This window comes from Chiloscyllium plagiosum, chromosome 7 (genome assembly GCF_004010195.1).
Source record: "Chiloscyllium plagiosum isolate BGI_BamShark_2017 chromosome 7, ASM401019v2, whole genome shotgun sequence".
In the NCBI taxonomy this organism is placed as follows: domain Eukaryota; kingdom Metazoa; phylum Chordata; class Chondrichthyes; order Orectolobiformes; family Hemiscylliidae; genus Chiloscyllium; species Chiloscyllium plagiosum.
This window is the reverse complement of record NC_057716.1, coordinates 85,462,954-85,475,326: the sequence shown is the minus strand read 5'-3', so window position 1 is coordinate 85,475,326 and position 12,373 is coordinate 85,462,954. Positions and strand designations below refer to the sequence as shown.

Below are 12,373 nucleotides of genomic sequence, written 5' to 3'. Positions count from 1 at the left end.
CAGAATCTGGTTTCCAGCATCTGCAGTCATTGTTTTTACCTCATTTAGGACAGAGCTCAGGAGAAACGTCTTCACCCAGTGAGTGGTGGCTGTGTGGAATGCTCTGCCACAGGGGGCAGTGGAGGCCCACTCTCTGGATTCATTTAAGGAGGAGTTGGATAGAGCTCTCAAAGATAGTGGTATCAAGGGTTATGGAGATAAGGCAGGAACAGGATACTGATTAGGAATGATCAGCCATGATTATATTGAATGGCGGTGCAGGCTCGAAGGGCTGAATGGCCTACTCCTGCACCTATTGTCTATTGTCTCATGATCTGTCCTACCTGTCCATCTTCCTTCCCACCTATACGCTCCACCCTCCCTTCCGACCTATCACCTTTACCCTCACTTCCATCCACCTCCACCTCAGCTACCTCCCCCCAGCCCCACCCCTTCCCATTTATCTCCACGCCCAGCCTCATTCCTGATGGGCTTTTGCCCAAAACTTCAATTTTCCTGCTCCTCGGATGCTGCCTGACCTGCTGTGCTTTTTGAGCACCACACTCTCGACTCTAATCTCCAGCATCTGCAGTCCTTACTTTCACCTATAGAAGCTGGGATGTCACGTTGTGGCTGTACAGGACATTGGTTGGGCCATTTTAGAGTACTGCACTCAATTCTGCTCTCCCTGCTATAGGAAAGATGTTGGGAAACTTGGAGTGCAGAAATGACTTACAAGGAAGTTGCCAGGACTGGAGGGCTTGATCTATAGGGACAGGCCGAATAGGCTGGGGTATTTTTTCCTGGAAGTGGAGGCTGGCTGGTGACCTTTGAGAGGTTCATAAAATCATGACGGTGAATAGCCAAGGTCTTTTTCCCAGGGTAGGGCAGTCCAAAACTGGAGAACATAGGTTTAAAGTGAGAGGGGAAAGATTGAAAAGGGACTTGAAGGGCAACATTTGCATGCAAAGGATGGTGTGTGTATGGAACTATCTACCAGAGGAAGTGGTGTCAGTTGGTACAATTACAATAGTTAAAAGGCATCTGAATTGGTATATGAATAGGAAGAGCTGAGAGGGATATAGACCAAATGCTAGAAAATGGGACAAGATCAGTTTAGGATACATGATGGTTGGCATGGATAAGTTGGACCGAAGGGTCTGTGTCCGTGCTGTATAATGTTATGACATAAAATAGAATACCTAAACAATGCACAAACAAAATAATTTTCAAAACTTTTACCAAGCACATAAAAAGGAGATAAACACTGTTTCCATGGCTACGGTTAAAACGATGAAACAGTTCTATGCCTTCTGCACAGAGGTTATAACAGAAATATGGAGAGCCAAGGGCTAAAAAGAGTGAGGAAATGAAGGATAACAGATTAAAAAGTATGGAGAGTTTTAATGGACTAAGACTCATCAAATCTCCAGAACCTGACTGCTGATATCCACGATTCTAAAAGATTCAGAGAAAATGGACACACTGTCAATTATTTTCTAAAATTCCCAGGAGACTGGTAGTCAGTAACACTGCTTTTCAAGTAAGGACAGAAATAAACACGCCAGTTAACCCGCTATCAGACACTTGGACATCTACTGTTGTGCAAGTCCAAAGAAAGCACTTGAAAAACATAGCACGATTAAAACATCAAGAAGCTTTCACAAAAAGGAAATAATATTTGATAAATTTACTTATTTCAAAGATGCGACCAGTAGGGTAGAGAAAGGGGAACCAGTAGACGTACCTAAGTTCCCAAAAGGAATTTGAAACGTTACTACACAAAATTTTAATAAATAATACAAGGGCTCACAGTATTGTAGGTGATACATAGCATGAGTAGAGAATTAGTTAATGAATTGAAAGCCAAAAGTAGAAATAAACAAAGCATTTTTAAGGTGGCAGATTGTGACGACAGCACGGATCAGAGCTATTTATAAACTATATTATACCTTAGACAAAGAGAAAGAGTAATACATCTAAGTTGCTGATGGCACAGCCGAGTGGGAATGAAAGCCATGAGGAAGGCACCAAGCAGTTGAAAAGAGATACACAGGTAGGTAGGTTTATGAGAAACAGATGGCAGTTAGAATATAACATGACAAAGTGACAGATTATTCAATACGGTCATAAGAACAGATCAGAGTTTTTTTTTAAAAAGTGGTGAAATTTGTCAACGTTCATGTTCAGATATATCTGAGCCTGCTCATACATGGAAAATAAAATAGCATGCAGGTAAAACAAGTCATTAGGAAATCAAACGGAACAATGGCCTTTGTTCTTGTATTCCAATCCCTAGCAATAAAGTTTTGCGACAATTCTCGAGTTTGAAGATACCACTCCGAAAAAACAAGGTGCAATGTTGCTGTTCTTTAAAGGAGGATATAATTGCATTGTGGATAGTATAAGGGTTCAGGAATGAGAGAGTCATCTATAATGAGGCTGTCTAAATTGGGTCTACATTATCTGCAGTTGAGAAGAATTAGTGATGATCTCATTCAAACAATCAAGATTATGAAGAGGTATGACAGGGTCGATAGTAAGGTACTTAGTCTGTTGACCAATAAATGTAGAATAAACGTGGAACAAAGTGAGCACGGTTTTTGGATAAAAGCTGATGATTCACCGCTGAGATGAGCATTCTCTACCCCAAAGGATTCTGAATCTCTGGAATTCCTGAACCGAATTCCTGAACTGAATCTCTGGAATTCGGTCAGTGAATATATTTAAGGCTGCAAAATAGTTTTGTCCTTCCATTAAATCAATATGCAGAGTGGACAGGTAAGTAGAAGAAAAGACCAAAATCAACCATTCTCAATGAATGGCAGGGTAGGCCTAGTAGTGTCTATATTCTAATCCTGTAATGCAGGGGCAAACTCTGACTTACAGATTGACTGGGACAGAAATAGGGTTGCCTCAAGAAAGACAGGGAGGGGGTGTAATTTGAGAAAAGAGATTATGATGTTGGTAATATTTACAGTTTAAATAACTGAATATTTGACCATATATAAATTATAGTTGAAACTTAATTGCTGGAACAGCACAGCAGGTCAGGCAGCATCCAGGTAGAACAGGAGATTCGATGTTTCGGGCACAGGCCCTTCTTCAGGAATGTCCTGAAGAAGGGCCTGTGCCCGAAACGCTGTGCTGTTCCAGCAATTAAGTTTCAACTTTGATCTCCAGCATCTGCAGACCTCACTTTCTCCCCATATATAAATTATAGAATCATTAATTGAAATAGTGAACCAAATAGTGGAACAGTCTGATTAGTTGACAGATGTAGATATCCTCTGCACTCCTAGTTCATACACTATAATGCGCAAAACAGCATCTTATAATAATCCAAAAAGTGAGGGGAAAAGATTGTCTATACCTATCAACTGATCATATAATGAGGAAATAAGTAATGTCATGATGTAGCTATATGAAAGTCATAGCACACATAAAAATAGTAATTTTCTAATTAGCTAATAACACTAAGAATATTTCATACTAGTGACAACTTGATATATTTTTTACTCAAAAATAGATGGCAAGCACCAATGTTGAATGCAGCAAAATCAGGAAATCAAATCTTTTATCTTCCATATTTTCGCAAAAAGAAGAAAGGAATTCTAGTAACTGCAATTAATACACATTTAGGATAGAACATTACAGCGCAGTACAGGCTTTTCAGCGTTGATGTTGCGCCGACCTGTGGAACCAATCTGATGCATATCTAACCTACACTATTCCATTTTCATCCATATGTTTATCCAATGACCATTTAAATCCCCTTGAAATTGGCCAGTCTACTACTGTTGCAGGCAGTACGTTCCACATCCCTACTGCTCTGAGTAAAGAAACTACCTCAGACATCTGTCCTATATCTATCACCCTCTCAATTTAAAGCTATATCCCCGTGAGCTAGCTACCTCCATCCAAGGAAAAAGGCTCTCAACTGTCCACTCTATCTAACTGTCTGATTATCTTATATCTCAATTAAGTCATCTCTCAACCTTTTTCACTCTAACGAAAACAGCCTCAAATCTCTCAGCCTTTCCTCATAAGACCCTCCCTCCATACCAGGCAACATCCTAGTAAATCTCCTCTGAACCCTTTCCAAAGTTTGCACATCCTTCCTATAATGCGGTGACCAGAACTGTACGCAATATTCCAAATGTGATCACACACCAGAATTTTGTACAGCTGCAGCATGATCTCGTGGCATTGAAACTCAACCCTTGTACCAATAAAAGGTAACACACCGTATGCCTTCTTAATAACCCTATCAACCTGGATGGCAACTTTCAGGGATCTATACACATGGACACCGAGATTTCTCTGCTCAGCCACACTATGGAGAATCTTACCATTAGCCCAGTACTCTTTACTCCTGTTGCTCCTTCCAAAATGAATCACCTCACACTTTTCCGCATTAAACTCTATTTGCCATCTCTGAGCCCAGCTCTGTAGCTTATCTATGTCCCTCTGTAACCTACAACATCTTTCAGCACTATCTACAACTCCACCAATCTTAGTGTCATTCACAAATTTACTAACCCATCCTCCTACGCCCTCATCTCACTCATTTATAAAAATGACAAACAGCAGTGGCCCCAAAACAGATCCTTGCTGTACATCACCAGTAACTGAACTCCAGGATGAACATTTCCCATCAACCACCACCTTCTGTCTTCTTTCAGCGAGCCAATTTTTGATCCACACCCCTAAATCACCCTCAATCCCATGTTTCCATATTTTGTGCAATAGCCTACCATGGGGAACCTTATCAAATGCCTTATTGAAATCCATATACCCCACATCAACCAATTTACCCTCATCCACCTGTTTGGTCACCATCTCAAAGAACTCACTAAGGTTTGTGAGGCACGATGCATCCTTCACAAAACCATGTTGACTATCCCTCATCTCTTATAACTTTTTCCAACACTTTACTCACAACCAAAGTAAGGCTCATTGGTCTAAAACTACCAGGGTTGTCTCTGCTCCCCTTCTTGAACAAGGAGACAATATTTGATATCAACCAGTCTTCTGGTACTATTCCTATAGACAATGACGACATAAAAATCAAAGTCAAAGGTTCTGCAATCTCCTCCCTGGCTTCCCAGGGAATCCAAGGATAAATCCCTTCCAGCCCAGGGGTCTTATCTATTTTCACACTTCCCAAAATTGCTAACACCTCCTCCTTGTGAACCTCAATCCTGTCCAGTCTTGTAGCCTGTATCTCAGTATTCTCCTCAACAACATTGTCTTTTTCCAGTGTGAATATTTAGCACTTCCCCTATCTCCCTGGGCTCCACGCACAGCTTCCCACTACTATCCTTGATTGGCCTTAATCTTTCTCTAGTCATTCTTTTATTCCTGATATACCTATAGAAAGCTTTAGGGTTTTCCATGATCCTATCTGCGAACGAATTTTCAAGTCCCCTCTTGGCTCTTCTTAGCTCTCTCTTTCGGTCTTTCCGAGCTAACTTGTAACTCTCAGGTGTCCTAACTGAGCCATCACATCTCATCCTAACATAAGCCTTCTTCTTCTTGACAGGTGACTCAACTTCTTTTGTAAATCACGGCTCCCTCGCTCGACCACTCCTTCCCTGCCTGACAGATACTTATTAATGACCTGCAGTAGCTGTTTCTTGAATAAGCTCCATACTTCAAATGTGCCCATCCTATACAGTTCCCTTCCCCATCCTATGCACCCTAAATTTTGCCTAAATGCATCATAATTGCCCTTCCCCCAGCAACAACTCTTTCCCTGCGGTATATACCTATCCCTTTTCATCACTAAAGTAAACATAACTAAAGTGCTCACCTACCTCCAAATCTAACACCTGGCCAGATTCATTACCCAGTCCCAAATACAATGTGGTCTCACCCCTTGTTGGCCTGTCTGCATAATGTGTCAGTAAACCATCCTGCATTGAACAAAAACTGACCCATCTAAAGTACTCAAACTATAGTATTTCCAGTCAATATTTGGAAAGTTAAAGGCCCCCATAACAACTACCCTATTACTCTCGCTCCAATTTATGACTCAATCATTGCTTCCTTTCCTCTACATCTCTGGAACTATTGGAGGCCTATAGAAAATTCCCAACAGGGTGCCCTCTCCTTTCCTGTTTCCAACCTCAGTAGACGAGTTCTCAAACTCTTTCTGCCACTAATACCGTCCTTAACTAACAATGCCAACTCCACCCCTTTTTTTATTAACCATCTTCTCTGTTCTTACTGAAACATCTTATCCCTGAAACTGCAACAACTCATCCTGACCCTGCTCTACCCATGTCTCCAAAATGGCCACAACATTTAGAAATTAGTTACAATGGCCGAGATTTTCCATCTCCCTGATTGGGGCACATATTAGAAAGGAGAATTTCAAACTATCACAACAAGACAAAACTCATCAGCCCAGCTTCTAGATTATTTACATACTGTATAAATGAGCTCTTCAGTCATCAGTTACAAGCCTCATTGATACACTTCCCTTTTTGAAATGGTGTATTCCAGATTTTAGGGTTATAAGGTCTGTTTCCATGCTGATCAGCTATCTAAATTAACCTAGCCCCATTTGCCCTTAGGTCCCTTTTATATCTTTCTTCTCTCATCTTAAACCTATGACCGTTCATTTCGGACTCCCCCACTCCAGGGAAAAGACCCTGTCTATTTACCCCACACATGCCCCTCATGATTTTATAAACCCCTATAAAGGTCACTCCTTAAGCTCCAACACTCCACGGAAAATAGCCCTAGCCTATTTAGCCTCACTCAATAGCTCAAAACCTCCAGCCCCAGCAACATCCGTACAAATCTTTTCTGAACCTTTTCAAGTTCAACAAAATCCTCCCTATAGGAGGGAGACCAGAAGTGAATGCAGTAATCCCAATGCAGACACAACAAATCAGATCGTCTGTAAACATTTAGTACTGGCCTAATGGCAGTCCCTTGAGTCCTGTATTCAAGTGACGTGAATTCAGAAAATATACTGGAGAATGCATTTTCCTCATTTCAATGGCACAGTTTGAGGTGGCATATTTTGCATCACCTGGGCATCCACGGAGATGCAACAGAGGAAGTACTGAAAAACAGTTCTCCACTTGACCAGACCCAAATCTACCGCAAAAAAAATCTATGGGCCAGGCTTGTGACCTTCTAGGTCTCAAATTAATAGACTGCACACATCGCATTTCTCTCTCTGATCTGGTCCTTCCTTGCACATTATCAAGTTGGCACACAAATGAAACCAGATTAATCAGGTTTACGTGAACATCTGTTTATTACCATTTGTACTACAGCAGTTCTATTAGCCAATCTGTATTTCGTACCTTCATTTATTGTCACGTTTCATCTGACTGATTCCATTACATAAGGTATTAGTGCAGGAGAGGATTTAACAGCAATATGCAATCGCATATGTTTCAAAAATTCTTTCTTGGACATGATTCACCTTTAATGCAGGAACATTACCCCAGGTTACAACACTGAAACTGACTTCCACGGAAGTATCATTAAGTTCCCGTCGTGTTTCATTCGCATCGAAGTAACATTTGCATGAAATGTAAATATTGCAAGATATCACATATGCTGTAAACTGCTGCCGAATTGGTCTGCAACAGGGACGAAAGATCTGAGTTGCCCCAAAACTTTAAGCCAATTTTAAATGCAAGCCCCCATCCCACTGCCGCCCCTCTACAAACTCTTTCCCACAGAGAAGGCGACGGAGAGAGCCCAACGATGTCAACTGTCAACAAGCAGCCGGCGTCATGGGCTTCGGTGTTTACCTTGAGTCGTACGTCATCGCCAGGATCCAATCTGCGGCCGAGCTCTACCCGGCAATTGAGATTGCCAAGGGCTCTAGCCAATCAGGTGCGACAAGGGGAGGGGCTCGTTTAAAATAAACGGACTAAAACCGTCACAGGCATCACACCGTAGGAGGGTAGTTATCGTGCGATATATTGGATAGAAAAAAAACATTATTGGATATTTCCTTTCTATGTGTTTTTTAAAACTTTTTAGCTTGGAAGTAACGTGCTTGCCAACTGCTATTTTTTTAAAAATCGATTCCGGGATTTCAAATTTCCGCGCCATAACGCCCCTTGGCTGGAAAGGACAACAATGGCGGCGGGAGCCGTGGCTTGCGCAGTGAGTAGAACGCCAGCGGCCGCCGCTTCACCCTTTCTCCCCGCCCCCCGGCCCCCCCACCAACCATCCTCCCTCCCTCTCACTCACCGACTCCTCTTCTTTCTCCATCCCGGTCGGCATCTGTGGCACGGCCCTATTGATGGAGACGCAATCCTGAAGATCCGGTAGATCCTTCGCCCGGTAAATGGGGAGCGGCTTGGCGGCGTCTAGCGCCCGCGCTCGGAACGAGAGTTTACTCATGGTGTGCGCGGGAGAGGATTCCTGTCTTGTTTTTGTATAAAAGAAAATTTTCCGAAAAAGAAAAACAAATCCCTCCCCTCCCCGCACACCCCCCTCCCCCCCACCCCCCAGTTATCGCCGTGGGGTTACTACAGCAGACACCGCGCAGCGAAAAGGAGCGGACCTCACTGGCACAAAGATGGCGTTTTAGACCAGTCTTAATTGGGCGGCCGGACGCCCGGAGCCGCTCATGGATGCGAGTTAAGGAGTCCGTCCCCTGGGTGGATAGGGCGCTCCTCGAAATGGCCCTCATGCCGACCGAGCCGAGCCCGAGAAACCGAAATTTGGCCGTCGGTCCGCGACATGCGCCACGGCAAACATGGCGGACATTAAAGCAGCAATCCCAGGGAACCGCGCGCGCCTCCAGCAACGTGGGGGGAGGGGTTGCGCGCGCACCATCATAAGGCCGGTCCAGTGCAGGAGATGCTTTGCTCAGTCTGTTGCACTCGGATCTGCTTTGCGGAAGAGTTTGCCTACCTGGATTAGTCCACCTTGTTTTGTGTATGACCTCCTTCTCCGCCACGCTTTGTTTGTCCCTCTCTCTGATTCAACTGAACCGTTGAGTGCCCGTGACGCTTACAACCCAAGTACGAGCAGCCAGGGCTTTCTGCCCATGACCGTCTTTCTTTAGGGCACCCCCTTGTCAAGTGCTCCCTTACGGGAGTCGTCTTCCCTGCTGTGGGGTCGTGAGGTGGACAGCTGACTGTGTTTGGCACTCGCATCCAAAAAACATTCTCTCCTTCCACCACCAAAGCCCAATGGCGGTGAAATGTACCATACATTACAGAAGTTCACTTAGCTCCTCAAATGACTCCTTCCAAGCAGGCAACCACCACCTATCTAAAGGGCAAGAATAGTAGATGTATGAGGCTAGCACATCCAGCAATTTCCCTTCAAAGCTACTGGCAAATGATAAATGTATCACTTCCTTCAATGCCACTGGGACAAGTCCTGGAGCTCCCTCCCTAACAACGTTGTTTATGTACCGATGTCAAATGACTGCAGTGGTTCAAGAAGGCAGCTCGCCATCACCTTGAAATAGAAATTTCAATAAATGTTTGCCCAGCTGGTGAAACCTAAATTCCATGATTTGAAACATTTTAGATGATAATGCAATGTGAGACTGATGTGTGTGTGTGTGTTTTTTTTTTAAGCCTTTTCAACTTGTACATCCACTTTGGAGAAAATGCATATTGTTTATTTCATTAAATGTTCATGTAACACCGCATTGCTGTAACTGTCTAAAGATTTTCTCAATGTTGCTAGCCTTCCTCTTTTTAAAAAAAACTTTTAGGCAAATGATGAATTGTCTGTTTTTAAGGGTAATAAAGTCTTTCATTTGTAAACCTATGGTGATTACAACAATTTGTATCTCGTTTGATTATTTCTCACTACTATCCTGTTTACAAACATCAGGTCAATGTTGATGTTATTACACCACCACCTTCCACTATCCAACTACAAAGGAATAAACAAGTAAAAAGTTCTCTCCAATTGCATCAGAATATCAAAATTAATTATCCTTTAAAATTTATTACTTTTTAAATTTGTAGTTGTCAGTTTAGGCAAATATTTATGATCAAATAGATTTGTGGTGATTCAATAATGATGATGTCTCCTGAGTCCAAATCACCAATTTCACTTTTAGTTAAAGGTTGTAGCTGAGTGTAATGCTACTGGACTAATGCTCCAAAGACATTCAAATCCCATTCTGAAAACTGGAGCATTTGAATATAATACTAAGCTCCCTGGGGAACATTAGTGAACCAGAAGAGCTTAGTATTATATTCAAATGCCCCAATTTTTTTTTTGAAGTTCCTACCTGGTCTGGTTTACAGAAACGTGGATGTCTCTTAACTGCCAAAACAAGCCATTCTTATCACAGAATTGCCCCAGTGTGGATACAGGCCATTCATGCGTGTAAGTCCACACCAAGTCTCTGAACAGCATCCACTAATCTATCCTGACAATTCAATGTTTATCCAAGATGTCATAAGCTGCACAGGACTCTGAGTTGATTTCCTTTCATCTTGAAGTGTAAATATTTGCCACCATGCACTTGTACGCAATGGTGTCTTTTTTAGGTTGCTGGGCGGTGGGGGTCATTAATCATGCAGCACTTACAATTCCCAACTGTATTTAGGTGACATGCCCAGTGTTGCTTTGACCAGAATAAGGTCTCTTTATGGAAGAATTCTATGGCCTGCCTTCCTGGAATCCTCAAAGTCTATTCTGTGGTGGTGTATAGTAAACCATTGAAAGCAAGATTTCTGACAAGGGTGTTAATTTTGGTGACCTGTGGTTGATTAAAAGTGAGTGAAATGGCTCTTAAAATTGCAAAAGAGGTTCTGGGATTTGATGATTCTCAAATTTGCCAGGAAAGTTTAGAAGGAAAGAGAAAGGTCATACTTTTAGAATTAGCAAATAACTGAGATTTGGGATTAACCAAGGACAAAAGTAAGCCATAAGGGGGTTACTCTTAGATGTGTCAGAGAAACAGACAAGTGCGCGGTAGAGGTAGGAAAACTAAAAGTACAATAGACGAAAATGGAGTTAGAAGATAAACAAAGGGAGAGTGAAAGAGAGAGAGAGGAAAGAAGGATAAGAAAGGGATGATCATCTTGGGATTGTATTATAGACCCCCCAATAGTCAGAGGGAAATTGAGAAACAAACTTGTAAGGAGATCTCAGCTATCTGTCAGAATAATAGGCTGGTTATGGTAGGGGATTTTAACTTTCCAAACATCGACTGGGACTGCCATAGTGTTAAAGGTTTAGATGGAGAGGAATTTCTTAAGTGTGTACAAGACAATTTTCTGATTCAGTATGTGGATGTACCTACTAGAGAAACTTGACCTACTCTTGGGAAATAAGGTAGGGCAGGTGACTGAGGTGTCAGTGGGGGAGCACTTTGGGGCTAGTGACCATAATTCTATTCGTTTTAAAATGGTGATGGAAAAGGATATACCAGATCTAAAAGTTGAAGTTCTAAATTGGAGAAAGACCAATTTTGACGGTATTAGGCAAGAACTTTCAAAAGCTGATTGGAGGCAGATGTTCGCAGGTAAAGGGACGGCTGGAAAATGGGAAGCCTTCAGAAATGAGATAACAAGAATCCAGAGAAAGTATATTCCTGTCAGGGTGAAAGGGAAGGCTGGTAACTATATGGAATGCTAGATGACTAAAATTGAGGGTTTGCTTAAGAAAAAGAAGGAAGCATATGTCAGGTACAGACAGGATAGATCGAGTGGATCCTTAGAAGAGTATAAAGCAAGTAGGAGTATACTTAAGAGGGAAATCAGGAGGGAAACCGGGGCCATGAGATAGCTTTGGCAAATAGAATTAAGGAGAATCCAAAGGGTTTTTACAAAGGGGTTTTACAAATATATTAAGGACAAAAGGGTAACGAGGGAGAGAATAAGGCCCCTCAAAGATCAGCAAGGTGACCTTTGAGTGGAGCTACAGAAAATGGGGGTGATACTAAATGAATATTTTGCATCACTATTTACTGTGGAAAAGGATATAGAAGATAGAGACTGTAGGAAAATAGATGGTGACATGTTGCAAAATGTCCAGATTACAGAGGAGGAAGTGCTGGATGTCTTGAAACAGTTAAAGGTGGATAAATCCCCAGTACCTGATCAAGTGTACCCGAAAACTCTGTGGGAAGCTAGAGAAGTGATTGCTGGGCCTCTTGCTGAGATATTTGTATCACTGATAGTCACAGGTGAGGTGCCGGAAGACTGGAGGTTGGCAAACGTGGTGCCACTGTTTAAGAAGGGCGGTAAAGACAAGCCAGGGAATGACAGACCAGTGAGCCTGACCTCGATGGTGGGCAAGTTGTTGGAGGGAATCCTGAGGACAGGATGTACATGTATTTGGAAAGGCAAGGACTGATTTGGGATAGTCAACATGGCTTTGTGCATGGGAAATCATGTCTCACAAACTTGATTGAGTTTTTTGATGAAGTAAC

General features: G+C 42.4%; 1 protein-coding gene across 2 annotated transcripts in view; it reads right to left on the bottom strand.

Annotated features, from left to right (window-relative positions):
• The window catches only part of epc2 (enhancer of polycomb homolog 2 (Drosophila)), a 72,127-nt gene extending 63,409 nt beyond the window's left edge, over positions 1-8,718 (bottom strand). The window contains exon 1 of one of the 2 annotated variants that reach the window (XM_043694133.1): positions 8,525-8,718. In XM_043694133.1, the coding sequence (XP_043550068.1) occupies positions 8,525-8,653 (129 nt within the window). In that variant the 5' untranslated portion in view covers positions 8,654-8,718. Of the gene's footprint in view, positions 1-8,208 lie in introns of both variants that reach the window. The other variant, XM_043694132.1, reaches the window with a different exon arrangement.
• Positions 8,719-12,373: the final 3,655 nt, after the last annotated feature.